The sequence below is a fragment of the Bubalus bubalis genome, chromosome 22 (genome assembly GCF_019923935.1).
Source record: "Bubalus bubalis isolate 160015118507 breed Murrah chromosome 22, NDDB_SH_1, whole genome shotgun sequence".
Taxonomy (NCBI): Eukaryota; Metazoa; Chordata; class Mammalia; order Artiodactyla; family Bovidae; genus Bubalus; species Bubalus bubalis.
In genome coordinates, this window is record NC_059178.1 from 39,073,820 (window position 1) to 39,092,038 (window position 18,219).

General features: G+C 37.2%; 1 protein-coding gene across 8 annotated transcripts in view; it reads right to left on the reverse strand.

Annotated features, from left to right (window-relative positions):
* NOL4 (nucleolar protein 4) overlaps positions 1–18,219 on the reverse strand; it is a 563,001-nt gene that overhangs the window by 336,271 nt on the left and 208,511 nt on the right. For 6 of the 8 annotated variants that reach the window (XM_006066102.4, XM_044934424.2, XM_044934423.2 and 3 more), the window contains exon 2: positions 13,226–13,375. In XM_006066102.4, the coding sequence (XP_006066164.3) occupies positions 13,226–13,375 (150 nt within the window). Of the gene's footprint in view, positions 1–12,192; positions 12,256–13,225; positions 13,376–18,219 lie in introns of all 8 variants that reach the window. The other 2 variants (XM_044934428.2, XM_006066107.4) reach the window with 2 other exon arrangements.

The window sequence follows — 18,219 nt, forward strand, 5'->3', positions numbered from 1 at the left end:
TGCTACTCTCTGGTACTGTTGCTGGGGCTTCCCTGATAGCTCAGTTGGTAAAGAATCTGCCTGCAATGCAGGAGACTCCAGTTAGATTCCTGAATTGTGAAGAGCTGCTGGAGAAGGGATAGGCTACCCACTCCAGTATTCATCAATTACTCCAATATGCCTTTTTCAGTTTATATCAGTGCCTACTATTCCCTTTGTTCTTCTCTGATCATTTTCTATATTCAGTCATCACACCCATTGATCAGGTCCTCTTGTCTTTTTCATTTAGTTAAGGGGTGCCCCAGTCAGGAATATCTTGAGTTGATTTTTAAATATGATTAAAATTCCAAGGGGCTTCCCAGGTGGTGCTATCGGTAAAGAACCCTCCTGCCAAAACAGGAGACACAAGAGATGCAGGTTCAATCCCTGGGTTGGGAAGAGCCCCTGGAGGAAGACACAGCAACCCACTCCAGTATCTTTGCCTGAAGAATCCCATGGACAGAGGAGCCTGGGGGGCTACAGTCCATAGGGTTGCACAAAGTCAGACATGACTGAAGCGAGTTAGCACACAAAGGTTCCTAGATAAAATACAACACTCACAATTAAATGTGAATTCCAGATAAACATGTGATATTGGGAATAACATTAAAATTATTGCTAATCTGAAATTCAAATACAACTGGGCATTCTGTATCTTTATTTGTTAAATCTGGCAACCTTGTAGGGTACATTTAACTGAGATGAATGAAAATATGGGTTAGAGCCTGAAGATAATTTTAAATGTGGAACAAACTGTTGTGCCAGGAAGATCTAAGAATATATCAAGAGCAGAAGTGAGAAGCAGGGTAGGTGGAAGTGATTACTGGGCATCTGCAGGCAATCTGAAATCACAGTGCTCACTGAGCAATGTTTTCCAACTTTTTAGACCAACAGCACAGGCAGAAATGTATTTTACATCCTAAGCTAGCACATATACACATTTCTACAGTAAAACAGATCATTTATGTTCTCTATTTCATTTTTGTAAAAGTTATCACAACTCACTACATTCACCTTAAAATCCACAAATGGGTCATGATACATAATGTGAAAAATACTGGTCTAAAGCACAGGAATACAGTCTGTCAGTCCAAAGACATTTGCTGTGGTGTTGAGAGAAGATGGTGGCTATGTGGTCGAGTTTAAAAGGAAGGCTGCAAATTCAAAGGAGGTCTAAAGCGGGCAAGACTATTCTTAGACAGTTCAGGTCAAACTTTAGACAGCTAAAAGCAAGTTGGAACTCTGAGGCAAATGTTTCAGATGAAGGGCGAGGGGAATAAAAATTGAATCAAGTGCAGTCTAGCCTCCAGGGCTAGGGAAACGGTACAAGGGCAAAGTAAGAGGCAAAGGCAGTGAACTTGGGCAGAGGCACAGAAATATGCTATATGATGAAAAGAAACAAGAGGAGGAAAATAGAGAGGTAACACCCTTCCAGGGCCACATCGCATGAGCTGAGCATGACATCACCATACATTAGCAAATCCGGATGCAGGCAAATAAGAAATAGAAATGATCTAAGTTAATTATAGCTAATTCATTTTTATAAGAAATAGTTTTTGCTTCACTGATGACACTTAAAATTCAGATATACTGCTTTGCAGAAAAGAACTTTATTTTCTATTTTTATCTTTATGATAATGATGAACATCTTTAACTTGGAGTTGTATTTTGCAATAATTAAAATAGCCATGAACTGTGCAAATGTGACTACAGCAAAAAGAGAGTCCAATAAACTGGAATTATATTTCCAAAGTTGTGGGTAATGTTTTTGTGTTTCTTCTTCTGTTAGAATATCTGGCTATTAAGGAACAGATTGTCATAACAGAGAATCTTTATATTAGATGAAAAAAAAAATGAGCAGATGGACACTAAAAAAGTTTTTCTCCATACATGGCTCCTAAAAGTAAAATAAAGAGAATCCCTAACTGTTGCATGTAAATAAAATGACTCCACACAGCAAATGTTTATTCAGTGACTTGCAGCATGAATAGCTTCATTAAATATAGAATTACACACATGGAAGTGTGGGGAAATTGACTTCCTCTATCTTCTGTGATGTATTAGAGTTTTTGCTGGGGCTTAGGGAAGAACAAGTTGAATTCAACTTTTTTTTGGTCCAGAATTCAGTGGCATGGTCAAGTTCTCATGGGTTCCTGTTTCAGCTTCCTTGGTTTAAGTTTACCCTTACTAAGCCCCGCAAAGGAGAGGGACGGTAGTACTTCTTTTAAAACACGTAGTCAAGAATATTGCTGCCACAGTCACCCAAAACAGTCAAGATTTGGCCATCTTAGGAGAAACAGAAGAAAAATGGAGACGCTTAGGCTTCACTTTACTAAGGAGAGCCGTGAGTCACACAACTCTCACGTTGTTGCTAAGTCGCTCAGTCGTGTCCAACTCTTTGAGACCCCATGGACTGCAGCATGCCGGGCCTCCCTGTCCTTCACCATCTCCCTGACTTTGCTCAGACTCAAGTCCATTGAGTCAGTGATGCCACCCCTCCATCTCATCCTCTGTCACCCCCTTCTCCTCCCACCCTCAGTCTTTCCCAGCATCAGGGTCTTTTCCAATGAGTCAGTTCTTTGCATCAGGTGGCCAAAGGATTGGAGCTTTAGCTTCAGCATCAGTCCTTCCAATGAATATTCAGGACTGATTCCCTTTAGGACTGACTGGTTTGATTTCCTTGCAGTCCAATGAACTGTCAAGAGTCTTCTCCAATACCACAGTTCGAAAGCATCAATCCTTCGGTGCTCAGCCTTCTTGATGGTCCAACTCTCACATCCACACATGACAACTGGGAAAACCATAGCTTTGACTATAGGGACCTTTGTCAGCAAAGTGATATCTCTGCTTCATATGCAATGTGCAGAGTCTGTGAGGAGTTCAGAGGATTTAGGGCACCAATCACTCGTCTCCTTGTGTGGTCCTGCAATAAAACTTTCTCTGCTCCAGCATTTTGGTTTCTTTGGCCTCACTGTGTGTCAGGCACACCAAGGTGACCTTTGAAAACAAGGAATAACTAGAACTGTGTTGCTGGAACTTAGCACTCAGGGGTTAAGGATAAATCTTGGAGTACCTGGGGCAATGCCATCTATCTGGTCCCGAAGTCTGTAGTGCCCTACTGAGAAATGCTGCTTTAGACTGTACAAATAACTGTGCAAATCAATGGATACATTTCATATACCAAATCACAGTGCCCAGGAATGCCTAAAAATATTTGAACACCAAATACAAAAAAAATTTGGTCTGAATTCCAATTCTTAGAATCCATTTTTTCACTATTCACCTCCTTTCCAATTGCTAGGACCAAGGAGCAGAGCCATGCTCAACCATGGCTGTGTTATGGCAGAGGACATTCCCAGAAAAATGAGGGGGAGAGGAAGGGGAGGGGGAGAGCAGATGAACAGAAGAAAAAAAAAACAGGAAAAGGATGACATTTGTTACTTATAAAATGACTAAAACTGCTGCAGATGAAGTTAGTGAATAGTACTTTCAATTCTGGAAAAGTCATGAATGGAAACACAGATGGATGTTTTCCACGGGCCACTGAGGACATAGATGATACAAAGAAAGAGGCTGCTCAACATCTAGTTAGTAGACAAAAAGGCATTTATGGCATCTGTCACCTCACAAACAATTCTGAATTTTTAGAGAATATCATGTTTCTAAATATAAAAATGTGTACATAAAATATCATGTTGGGACCAATGATTACATTTACACCTTTACATACATAAATACTTATGAGCCTCAAAACAACCCTACAATTAACACATGCAAAAACTGCATGCATAAAACTTGCCTAATCAGGATTTAAACTCAAGTCTGCTGCTGCTACTGCTAAGTCACTTCAGTCGTGTCCGACTCTGTGCAACCCCATAGACGGCAGCCCACCAGGCTCTACTGTCCCTGGGATTCTCCAGGCAAGAACACTGGAGTGGGTTGCCATTTCCTTCTCTAATGCAGGAAAGTGAAAAGTGAAACTCAAGTCTACCTGACATCAAAGGTGGTACCATGTTCTTTCTATTACCTCATACCAATAGCCCATGTCCTATTCTTCTTTCCTAAGGAAAGTTATGACCAACCTAGATAGCATATTCAAAAGCAGAGACATTACTTTGCCAACAAAGGTCCGTCTAGTCAAGGCTATGGTTTTTCCTGTGATCATGTATGGATGTGAGAGTTGGACTATGAAGAAGGCTGAGTGCCGAAAAATTGATGCTTTTGAACTGTGGTGTTGGACAAGACTCTTGAGAGTCCCTTGGACTGCAAGGAGATCCAGCCAGTCCATTCTGAAGGAGATCAGCCCTGGGATTTCTTTGGAAGGAATGATGTTTAAGCTGAAACTCCAGTACTTTGGCCACCTCATGCGAAGAGTTGACTCATTGGAAACGTCTCTGATGCTGGGAGGGATTGGGGGCAGGAGGAGAAGGGGACGACAGAGGATGAGATGGCTGTATGGCATCACTGACTCGATGGACATGAGTCTGAGTGAACTCCGGGAGTTGGTAATGGACAGGGAGGCCTGGCGTGCTGCGATTCATGGGGTCACTAAGAGTCGGACACGACTGAGTGACTGATCTGATATTTTATCCCAATTAAATAGGTATTTAAATACATATCCATGTGCATATACTGTAAGAAATTCGGGAGCTTTGATTTCTGACATCATCACAGTGTCCAGGAAAACCTAAACCTCTGGATCTGAAGACGAATCATCCCCTGCTGCTGCTGCTGCTGCTGCTAAGTCACATCAGTCATGTTCGACTCTGTGCGACCCCAGAGACGGCAGCCCATCAGGCTCCCCCGTCCCTGGGATTCTCCAGGCAAGAACACTGGAGTGGGTTGCCATTTCCTTCTCCAATGCATGAAGGTGAAAAGTGAAAGTGAAGTCACTCATGTCCGACTCTGAGCAACCCCATGGACTGCAGCCCACTAGGCTCCTCCATCCATGGGATTTTCCAGGCAAGAGTACTGGAGTGGGGTGTCATTGCCTTCTCCAAATCATCCACTAGAAAGTATTATTTGTCCTGTGCAGTTTGAAAAGCTGCATTGGCACATTTTCACCACAAGGGTGCACTGAAGTAGCAATTTATCAAGCTGGACATAAAGAATTAATGATATTTTCCCAAAGGGTTAATTCCTTTTCAAGGAATATATCTATTCACAATAACACAAAAAGTATCAATGACAGAATTTGTGACATTAGTTGATGATAAACTGGTTTGGATGAGTTCTTAAATATTTTGATGGTCTCAACTACATAAAAGAAAGTTTCTGAGTATAAAGGATTTGCACTCTTACTCTGCCCACCTGGGCTAATTCTCACTAGAGCTGTATAAGAAATAAATCAATTCTGACAAATGAATGAACATTATTATTCTGTTTTAGGATTGCTATTTAATAACTCTAATTGGCAGGCCACTGATTTACTTTTTCCTTCTGAGTTGGTTTTATGCATCTGACTGCTTATGCTTAGTCTGAGTAATTATGAGTTATCAAAAATAATGAGTGTTCCTACATGAAAGTTAGGTGTAATGTGTGTGTGTGTGTGTGTGTGTGTGTGTGTGTTTAGTCACTCAGTTGTGTCTGACTCTTTGTGACCTCATGGACTATAGTCCACCAGGCTCCTCTGTCAATGGAATTCTCCAGGCAAGAATACTGGAGTGGGTTGCCATTCCCTTCTCCAGGAGAATCTTCCCAACCCAGGAATGGAACCCAGGTCTCCCACATCGCAGGTGGATTCTTTACCATCTGAGCCATCAGGGAAGCCCAATATTATGTGTACCATGTTTAAATTTGATAGCTGTTTTCAATACTCAGCAATCACCTTCAAAAAACCTCTATACTTGGGGAGGGGATATGTGGATATGGTTGTGTATCTGATAAGAAATAAACCAATGTGTGAAAATGTAAGTGATATGTTTATACCTTGCCTCAAAGACGATAGCATAATTAAATGGAGCATCAAAACTTTCCCTGAAAAACAAAGGGAGGGGGGCACATGGGTTAAATAACCTTGCTACCTTATTCAGAGCCTGCAAAACTGCAGAAATCCTGGGCCCTGTTCAAGTCAACATGAACTGGGTAATGTGGGGTCTTTACAGTCATGGGCCACAGTTCTGATCTTATTTCATTATCTCCATTTATAGTAACATCTTTATACTACTTAGTTGGTATCAAAAATTCAAGGACTTCACAGAGACAAGGTGAAATTTTTCCTTCAACAAGCATTTATGGAAAACCATGTGATGGTCCTTTTACTAAGCTGAAACTATACAGTAATGAGAGATGGATATGGCCCCCCACCATTAGGGACTTCACCATTTTTTTTTAACTTTGACATTAGCTATAAATAAAGGGGGAAAAAAAGAAGGAAAATTTTGCTATTTTCAGCAGCATGGATGGACTTGGAGGACATTATGTTAAGTGAAATAAGTCAGACACAGAAAGACAAATACTGTGTGATATCACTCATGTGTGGAATCTAAAATATACAACAAACTATTGAATATAACAGAAAAGAAGCAGACTCATAGATATAGAGAAAAAAACTAGTGGCTACTAGAAGGGAGAATGAGGGGCAAGGGAGGCACAAACTACTGGGTATAAGATGGACTCCAGGATATATTGTACAATATGGAAAATACAAGCAATATTTTGTAGTAACTGTAAATGGAAGGTAACCTTTAAAAATTGCATTAAGTAAATTGGATAAAATAAACAAGAGGAATCAGACAAAAGTACCATAAAATAGTTATAACCGAGTAAGTTTAAAAATAATAAAATATATTTTTAGATCACTGACTTAATATATAACAGAATCACTGAGTTCTATATTAACAAATGTCTATAAAATATATTTGAGTTTGGAATAATTTAAAATTTTTTCCTACTTCTATTTGATACCCCAAACAGTTGCTTATTTAAGCCATTTCAGGGTGTAATAACAAAGAGAAATAAACAATGTAATCTGCATAAAAAAGACAGGGACTTATATCTGTTTAACTGCTGTATTATTTTGCTTTTTTTTTTTTTCCACATTAGGTCCATGAAGATTGTTTATAGACATAAAATTAATTCCAAGCCCCAGAGAATATTTTCTTCAATCCTTGGCTTCAGAAACACCCTATATATGCACTTGGATCTGTGTTAGCAAAAGGAAGAAATCACAATAGTAAAAGGGAGTCTGAGGAGGGACACGGGAACACATCAGTTGATATTCTATCCGTAAATCATGACTAGGCAGTTCCTCCACTGAGAAATCTACTTAATGTTCATAGTTTTTAATCTAACACTTTCTATTTCAAAACAATACTCTCATCGTTTACAAATATTTCATAAAAAGAAACAGATGGGGTTTGCAGTGGCTTTTCATCCTCATCTTGATACCATGGGCTTCCCAGGTGGCACTCGTGGTAAAGAACCCACCTGCCAATGCAGGAGATGCAAGAGACACAGGTTCGATCCCTAGAGGAAGGCATGGCAACCCACTCCAGTATTCTTGCATGGAGAATCAATCCCATGGACGGGGGGGCCTGGCAGGCTACAGTCCGTGGGGGTCACATGAAGTCATACATGACTGAAGTGACTGAGCACACACACACTTGTTAACATGAGTTCTCAACTTCTATACCATACATGCCAAAGACTACTACCCCTGATGCCACACTAGGACTCATACAAAAATCAGGGTGATTGTGCTACTTGGGACATTAGTAGGTTTATCTATGGCATGTCACACATTTCCTGCCTACCTGTTCTTCAGCTAAACCCAGCTACATATGAGAGACAAACATATTTACAAAATGATCACTCAAAATGTCAATGACTGCTAGCAGCCTAATTTATTCTCTAGCTTCTCTTGCCCAAGGATATGTGAAGTCCATATAAAGATATAGAGGTCAATGGTTTAATCCAAAGAAATTAAATTCTAATTATAAACTTAAGGCATTGTGATAGGAAGGAAAATGATATTCAGAGATCAAGGCCTTCCTGACACTAGGCACAGAAATAACTATAACCCGCTATTTCAGTAGTGTATCAGACTACAGGACTATAAGTCAAGCAAGACTGATGGTTACAGGATCATTTATGTTTACAATGAAATTTGAGGCGTGGTCACATCTGTTGCATTGCAGCTTAAAATCACATTGTAAATTTAGTAATGGCCCACTCACCACATGATTTAGATTACTGCAAAAATTTTAACAAAATGGAGAGCAGTGAAAATCTGCTGACACTTGAGAGTCATTTTTTATCCCCTTTCTTATTTGATTGCTATTTTAAAAACTTGGAAAAAAGAAGTCTAATGACTACAGATACTTTTCATGATTATTATTATCATTATTATTATTTATGAGAGAGCTCTCTAGATAATAATAAAACCAAAATCTTCTATCTCTCTGCTATGTTCATCAGCCAATCTGCTTTATCAAGAGCAGGAGGCATTTCCCTGTTTGAACACTTCTTGTGCCAGCCAACTTGTTCACTTTGGTACTATTTTCCTTGTGTCTCCTAGTACAGCAATGACTCCACACGTACAGTGAAAATTGCTGTAATTCCTTCAGAGTTGGAAGAAAATAGAAATATAGCCCGCTCATTTCACATGTTCAAAAACTGTGGCCTAAGCCAAATAGAGGGTAGATGAATTGCTAGGAACTCTCAGAACTTTAGTCTTTTTGTTTTTGGACGGTAAAAATGGTTGCAACTTTTTGTCATTCCTCTTATTCTCAATTGACAAGAATTCTGAAAATGTTGACATAACAAACTAGCCCAAACAGTGCAAGTTAAAATATCCCACTTAGCAGTAAAGACACCAAACCTATAGATATTAATAAAAAAAGAACAGGATAAAAATGATGCTGACTAGGTTTTAAGGTTAAGTGTTACAGGACCTGAAAAAAATAAATACTTTTCCTTTCTAAAGTCAGAGTAGGGATACAGGCATTCTGGCTCATATATTATTTTTCTATAGTATGTCCCTGAATGTTGCTGTTACAGTCTCTCAATCGTGTCCAACTCTTTGCAACCCCATGGGCTCTAGCCCACCAGATTTCTCTGCCCATGAATATTCCTGAATAGGAATATTCTATTCATATTGAAAGTAAATTATTTAAAGAGAGCCAGTTTGAAAATTTTTCAGAAAAGTAATTGAAAATTAACGTAAGACTGGAACTTGGGAAGAAGCAAAGAAATAACTGAAATTCTCAGAAACATCATCTAGCAGGAAAGGTTGGAAACAAAGGGATCCTGGCTTACTTCCATTCTTCCCTTCAGCCGGGTCAAACCATATGCTGTGGGTTATGCTGTGGACTGTCAGAGACTGTGACTTTTGTAAGATGTACACAAAATAATGCCTCAGTCATGACTTTTCCTCTCTTTCCCAACATGGAAGCAGTGGGGCAAGCAGAGGAAATTACATCCATAATTATAATTAGGACAATGATGGAGCTATGCTGATTGTCCTTCTACCTGGTACAAGACTAGTGATTGGATAAAGGAGAAATAGCATTATTCAAAAGTTGACCACAAGTCAAGCACTTCATGAACATTAACTGATTTATTTATTTTACCATGCCTTGTATATCATTATCTAAACAGGAGGGAAAAAAATAAAAAAAATAAATAAGTGGCCCAAAGAGGCACAGAGAGGAAGTACTAAATCTGAAATTTAAAACTGAGTCTGCCTGGCTTCTGGTCTACTTTCTTGTAGCTGTAGCATATGCTTTCCATTCGGAATTAAATGAATGCAATTATTGGCAGCTCTATATGTGAGTAATACGTGTAAACTTACTGTTTCACACCACAAGTTACATGTGTATGTGTACATTTACACGTATATATGCAGACTGTTCTGTCTACTGAAAACACTGACTTTTCTCACCAGTTCCTGTATTTCCACCACTTGCTTTTATTTTAGCAAGAAAGAGCTTTGAAACTTTATCCTTTAATTGGACCCTAACTAAAGACACCTTTCTGGGAAGCCAACTGTGCTTTAGCCTGTGACAAAATGCAAGAGATAAAAAACAACTGGAGAAGAGCTGTTTCCTGAAGGTGGAATTCAGACACTAGTTAAAGACTTCAGAAAAGTTAAGGACTGGAAGATAGCTTCCTGCATTCATGATTTTTTTAAACAACGTTACACAATTAATTTTGAAGTCACTTTCCAACCTGCTAAGTATACGTGCATTCAATCTTCAGTAGAAAGATACATTTAAGTTCAAATGTAAGTGATATCTGAATGATTCGCACTTCTTCTCTCCTCTGTTAATGTACATAATCAACTCAAAAATATTGAAGGAAACACATTCAATGCACCAATAAAGGTTTATACAGAGAGACAAATGAAAGGGAAAAAATACCTAAAAGACACTAGAATTCAACAATGGCTGAAAAAATTATTTTTGATAGCCTTTACATATTCCTAAAATGTGTCATTTTATGTGGATTTTTAAAAAAGAGCTCATAAGTAGTAGAACACACCCTCCAATTTTATCTCTAGTCAGATCAGATTGCGATAAAATTTAAGTTGTATAATGACTAGATATTTCAAGGAATGATATACTGCAGATAGGTAAAAACAAATGGCATTCAGAAGTTAATCCAATATTAAAGGACCACCATTTCCTGCAGAGTGAAAACACAGAAAAGATTTGCAAAAAAGGCAAAGTAAATAAAATGACCACTAAATCTATTGGTAATATTATTAAGACAATATGACACGTTTTAATGATTAGTTGTATAAGTATAGTTTCTTGGCTATGTAGCATAAGGGAGAAAAAGAAAGTCAATAAACATAATCATGCATGTTCTATGAGCCAATGTGTTAGAAATAGAAAATAATCTTAATGGGAACCATTATAATTGCAGTAGGTATCTAGCTAATTTTACCAATGACTAGCCAACTCCAGCATTAGCATTGAGAACTAAATTCTGACCCAACAGTCTAGGGCCCTAACAGCACTAAACCATTTCATTTCAAATTACATTTAGTGTGATGTCCCATTAGTTGAACACTTATATTAACTTTTAACATTAGACTTAAATTCATTATAGAGTCGTGTGTACAGTTTTGCTGGCAATGCAGCAGTGTTTTTTTTTCTTCCCCTATGATATATTATTACTCCATAAAATGGAAACGTTTTCTAATTAGGATTAAATCGAGAGATAACAGAAGGCAAAAGATTAGGCCAGAAGAAACCTTTGTGGTATTAGGAAAAGGTGAGAATACTTTAATTGCAAAAACAAAAATTAAATTTGGCAAAGAGAAGGATCTTCAAAAAGGACATTCTCAAGAGGGAATGGGTGATGCTTCAGACACTATTAGTATGTTCAAAGTTGGTATCTATCTCTACTCCAAAATGCAGAAAATGTCTCCAAAATGTTAATGCAAAATGATATATATTGGAAATGTATTTACCAATTTATTGGAAGGGTTTAGCATGCTTTATGGCAGTAGATCAGAGTCTCTACATTTAGTAAAACATAGAATGAGAGATTTGGGTCTATGATCTATTTTTATTTTAATTAAAAGTCTCTAGTAAATGCACTTCAAAGATTAAATCACTTTCAATTGCTTTTGGCACCTACACAGATTTGGCTGCCATATGATTACTGACAATGAAGCTACTTGGGTTTTTTGTTGGTTTGCTTTCATTTAATACAATTGAACTTATGTATTCCTACCTTACAAAGTCCTATCAAGTTCAGGTAGCTATTTTGTAAAAATGAATTATCATTACCATAAGAATACACAGTTAGTGATATTAGTAGATCAATATATAATTTTTTCTCCTATTAGTATCTAGAGATACAGCCCTGGCTTAGGAGACAGGCAAAATGAGTATGTTCAGTAATATTAGTTTGCACAAAAAAAATTTAAGAAGCTATATCATTGTCATTAGTCATGATAAAAATGTCTCCTAGGATATGTAAGTCAAAAGAAAGTTTATGTGGCAGAATTATGTAAGGAAACTTACAAAAGTGCCTGCCCACAAACCATGCAATCTGGAAACAGCCAAGAAACAAAACCATAGAGAAGGAGAGATAAATACAACATGTATTAGGGGTTATTATGCAACTAAGATTCAATATGATCCTGGAAATATAGCAAAAAATAGTTATGGAAAAGAAGCTATTTCTTATGCTCAGTAGCTAATTTTCAAACATATGTACCTGTATTTGAAACTTTGAGCATTTCACACATTTTTCTGTATCTGAAAAAAAAATGGATCCAGACTGATATTGTGTATAAATATAGCTGAAAACAGTTAATATAAAGGTAGCCAAAAGCAAAGTTCAATAAGAATCATAAAAAAAAGATATTGTTCTGATTGCTGATAAAGTATTTCTGATGTACACTTGCTCATATTGGAAAAGAATGATTTACTGTTCAATTTTCCTAGAAAGGATGAATTATCTATAGTAAGATGATTTCATAAAATGTTTAATTAAATTAAAAACTAGAATAAAATGTTTAGATCGAACAGTAAGTATAATTAGAAACTTTAGAAATAATATATAACTTCATTTTGACAGTAAATATTTCAAAGTCTAACAGTTAATTAAATCTGTTTTCTAGATAATTTACAATAAAAACATTATATATTTTCATTTTTAATTGATCAAGGGCATTAGACTATAAAAATAACACATATTTTAAAAATAATCTATACTGGAAAATTAAGAAATGCATACCCTTCAGGGTAAATGTATTTAATACAAGGTAATATAAGAAGAGGACATAAAATTTTCTTATTCATGTGATTATAATTATTAAATAAGAAATACCTGAACATATTAATATGATTTGAAGGGGAAGGACAGTTAAGACAATAGTAGTAGTAAAAAGTTCATCTGTTCCAGTACATAATTTATATTGTATGATTTGAAAATATATTATGTATTGAACATATAACACAAATAATCTTCCCATGTGGGCATTTAACTGGGACTAACCACATTGTATGCTTATTTTAAAAAAAATAACACTAAAAACACATTTGAACTATATGAAATAAACTTAGTGAACATACAACAAAGATAAAATCAGTAATAATAATAGTTTAAATGCTGCGTATGACCATGATACGGTAAAATTTATGTTGAAGATAGAATATTCATAATTAACCCAACTTTAGTAAGTATATAATATCAAATTTCAAAATGCATGCCTTTTTTTCTCTCTTATTTTCGTTTCTCAACTTACTGCTTTGTAAGTTCTCTTTTGTCCAGCATGTTTCCGAATTTGTTCTCCATTTGGCCCTGTTTCCACATGCATTGAATAGATAATGTCAAAGAAATCTTCAACCACAGCTACCCGCCGCAAAGATAGCTTCTCATCTACCCCTACGCCATCCTGTAAACAAAACAAAACAAAAAGGCATAAGATTAATAAATATGTATTAAATACATAAGATTAACACATACATTTCATTATACAAAAGCATTTTGATAAACCGAACCAAATCATCTAGATAGGAAAATTGAAAACATGTGATTGAATATCTCGTTTTATACTTTATTTACATATAAAACTTTAAGAAACATGAAAGAGATATTTGGCAGATTTAATCATGCCAACAAAGATTGATTTATCTAATAAATATCTATTGTGTCCCTGGGTACTGGACATTGTTATTAGAGAAATGAAAGAAATAATATGAAACCTCTACGGTAATATCATAGAGTCTAGGAAAGAAAATTCATCTATTCTTCTATCCACATTAGACTAAGGGATAGTATGTGTTAAAGGTTAAAACTGTGAGCTCTAGAGATTATCTAGGTGTAAAATTTGGATCATCCACTCAGAAGTTGTGTATTTTGTGCAAATCACCTAAACCTCTCTAAATTTGTTTTCTTACCCATAAAATAGGGATGTTGCTTACTTAACAGAACTGTAATCATTAAATGAAATAATGTATGTACGGGATATAACCCAGTGTTTGACATTTAGTGAACAGTCAGTAAATCGTGGCTTTTGCCATTCTGATGATCATGATAAAAATATAAGTACTAGGGCAATTCAGAGAATAAAGATGTCATCTCTGACTAAAGCACCTTCATATAAGAAACAGAATTTGACAGTATGCTGAAGCAGGGGATTCATCATGGCAGAGAGAAAGACCACAAGGAGCCAAAAGTTCCCGTACGTGATTGAGAAGAGTAAATAGTAAGCTTTGAATGAGATAAGAAATAAATTTAATCTTACATGGCTCCACCTGAAAGAATTCACTACTTCTGAGTGGAGGATCCCAAGTACCACCTGTCTCTAGAGCTCCCATTTTTAACCTTTAACCCTTAGTCTAATATTGACATCATAGATACATTTTTATTTCTGAAGTGAAAGGTTTTCCTACTTACAAATACACACACACACATTCAGACAGTGTTCTTATTCAAACCTTATTCAACCTGAAGTAACTCTGCATTTCCATCAGTGCTGGCACACAACACACGAAGGTGATTAACCTGAGCAAAATCATTACGCAGCCAATGCGTCAAACGGCAAAGCCTCTTTCAACAAGAGTGCTGGCATATATTTGGCAAAACTAATACAATTTTTTAAAGTTTAAAAATAAAATAAAATTAAAAAACAAACAAACAAACAATAGTGCTAGCAGACTAAGTTCACTGCAAAACTGAAAGCAAATTGCATGATGTTTTTTGTTAGTTTCATTTTATTTTATTGATTTGTTTCTGGTTTATAATAGATCTCAGAAGCAGTAGTGCCTAAAGCAGGATAATAAATATCTGCATATATATAAAGTTTTATATAAGGCCAACTGCTGAGTTCCTGGCATATTGAGTGCAGCACTTTCACAGCATCATCTTTCAGGATTTGAAATAGCTCCACTGGAATTTCACCATCTCCACTAGCTTTTTACATAGTGATGCTTCCTAAGGCACACTTGACTTCACATTCCAGGATGTCTGGCTCTAGGTCAGTGATCATCAACCACCCTGATTATCTGGGTCATGAAGATCTTTTTTGTACAGTTCTTCAGTGTATTCTTGCCACCTCTTCTTAATATCTTCTGCTTCTGTTAGGTCCATACCATTTCTGTCCTTTATTGAGCCCATATTTGCATGAAATGTTCCCTTGGTATCTCTAATTTTCTTGAAGAGATCTCTAGTCTTTCCCATTCTGTTGTTTTCCTCTATTTCTTTGCATTGATCGCTGAGGAAGGCTTTCTTATCTCTCCTTGCTATTCTTTGGAACTCTGCATTCAGATGTTTATATCTTTCCTTTTCTCCTTTGCTTTTCGCTTCTCTTCTTTTCACAGCTATTTGTACGGCCTTCCCAGACAGCCATTTTGCTTTTTTGCATTTTTTCTTCTTGGGGATGGTCTTGATCCCTGTCTCTTGTACAATGTCACAAACCTCCGTCCGTAGTTCATCAGGCACTCTGTCTATCAGATCTAGTCCCTTAAATCTATTTCTCACTTCCACTGTATAATCATAAGGGGTTTAATTTAGGTCATATCTGAATGGTCTAATGGTTTTCCCTATTTTCTTCAATTTAAGTCTAAATTTGGCAATAAGGCATTCATGATCTGAGCCACAGTCAGATCCCAGTCTTGTTTTTGCTGACTGTATAGAGCTTCTCCATCTTTGGCTGCAAAGAATATAATCAATCTGATTTCGGTGTTGACCATCTGGTGATGTCCATGTGTAGAGTCTTGTCTTGTGTTGCTGGAAGAGGGTGTTTGCTATGACCAGTGCGTTCTCTTGGCAGAACTCTATTAGCCTTTGCCCTGCTTCATTCTGTACTCCAAGGGCAAATTTACCTGTTACTCCAGGTGTTTCATGGCTTCCTACTTTTGCATTCTAATTCCCTATAATGAAAAGGACATCTTTTTGGGTGTTAGTTCTAGGTCTTATAGGTCTTCATAGAACTGTTCAACTTCAGCTTCTTCGGTGTTACTGGTTGGAGCATAGACTTGAATTACCATGATATTGAATGGTTTGCCTTGGAAATGAACAGAGATCATTCTCTCGTTTTTGAGACTGCATCCAAGTACTACATTTTGGACTCTTTTGTTGACTATGATGGCAAAGAAAGGCAATGTCAAAGAATGCTCAAACTACCACACAATTGCACTCATCTCACACACTAGTAAAGTAATGCTTAAAATTCTCGAAGCCAGGCTTCAGCCTGAACAGTGAACAGTACTTGAACAGTGAACTTCCAGACGTTTGAGCTGGTTTTAGAAAAGGCAGAGGAACCAGAGATCAAATTGCCGAAATCCGATGGATCATCAAAAAAGCAAGAGGGTTCCAGAAAAACATCTATTTCTGCTTTATTGACTATGCCAAAGCCTTTGACTGTATGGATGACAATAAACTGTGGAAAATTCTGAAAGAGATAGGAATACCAGACCACCTGACCTGTCTCTTGAGAGATCTGTATGCAGGTCAGGAAGCAACAGTTTGAACTGGACATGGAACAACAGACTGCTTCCAAATAGGAAAAGGAGTATGTCAAGGCTGTATATTGTCACCCTGTTTATTTAACTCATATGCAGAGTACATCATGAGAAACACTGGACTGGAAGAAACACAAGCTGGAATCAAGATTGCCAGGAGAAATATCAATAACCTCAGATATGCAGATGACATCACCCTTATGGCAGAAAGTGAAGAAGAACAAAAGAGCCTCTTGATGAAAGTGAACGAGGAGAGTGAAAAAGTTGGATTAAAGCTCAACATTCAGAAAACGAAGATCATGGCATCCGGTCCCATCACTTCATGGTAGATAGATGGGGAAACAGTGGAAACAGAGGCTGACTTTATTTTTCTGGGCTCCAAAATCACTGCAGATGGCAACTGCAGCAATGAAATTAAAAGACGCTTACTCCTTGGAAGGAAAGTTATGACCAACCTAGATAGCATATTCAAAAGCAGAGACATTACTTTGCCAACAAAGGTCTGTCTAGTCAAGGCTATGGTTTTTCCAGTGGTCATGTATGGATGTGAGATTTGGACCATAAAGAAAGCTGAGTGCCAAAGAATTGATGCTTTTGAACTGTGGTTTTGGAGAAGACTCTTGAGAGTGCCTTGGACTGCAAGGAGATACAACCAGTCCATTCTAAAGGAAATCAGTTTTGAATATTCATTGGTAAGACTCATTTTGAAGCTGAAATTCCAATAATTTGGCCACCTGATGCAAAGAACTGACTCACTTGAAAAGCTCCTGATGCTGGGAAAGATTGAAGGCAGTAGGAGGAGGGGACAACAGTGGATGAGATGGTTGGATGGCATCACCAACTCGGTGGACATGAGTTTGAGCAAGCTCCAGGAGATAGACAGGGAAGCCTGGCATGCTGCAGTCCATGGGGTTGCAAAGAGGTGGACATGACTGAGCAACTGAACTGACTGCACTGATCTTGAGAAAGCATAATAGAGCTGAAAGGTATCAGGCTCCCTGACTTCACACCATACTACAAAGATACAACAGTCAAAGCAGCATGAAACTGGTAGAAAAACAGTATTACAACCACCAGGTAAGCAAGATATAGATATATGATATACATATACATAATAGTGTGCTACTCAGCCATAAAGATGAATGAGATGTTGCCCTTTGCAAAAACATGGATGGACCTAGACAGTATTAAGTGAAATAATTCAGAGAATGACAAATACCCTGATTTTACTTATATGTAGAATCTAAAAAATAAGTGAACAAACATAATGAAATAGAAACAGAGTCACAGACACACAGAACAAGGAGGTGATTGCCAGAGGGACATGGAGTAAGGGATGAGTGAAACAGGTGAGACAAATTAAGAGGTATAAACTTCCAGTTACAAAATAAATGAGTTACAACATGGGAAATACAGGCATAACAATGTAATATCTTTGTATATGAACTAGTCTTATTGTGGTGATCATTTTGTAATGTATAGAAATACTGAATCATGAGATATGCACCAGGAGCTAACATAATGTTATAGGTCAATTATACCTCCAAAAGCAAATAAACAAAGTCACAGAAAAATAGATTAGATTTGTGGTTACTTGAGAAGGGTGGGATAAGGGGAACTGATTAATGGTTAAAAGGTACAAACTCCCAGTTATAAGCCCTAGGGATATAATATACACACACGCCCTAGGGATATAATATACACACACACTAGTAAAGTAATGCTTAAAATTCTCCAAGCCAGGCTTCAGCAATATGTGAACCGTGAACTTCCT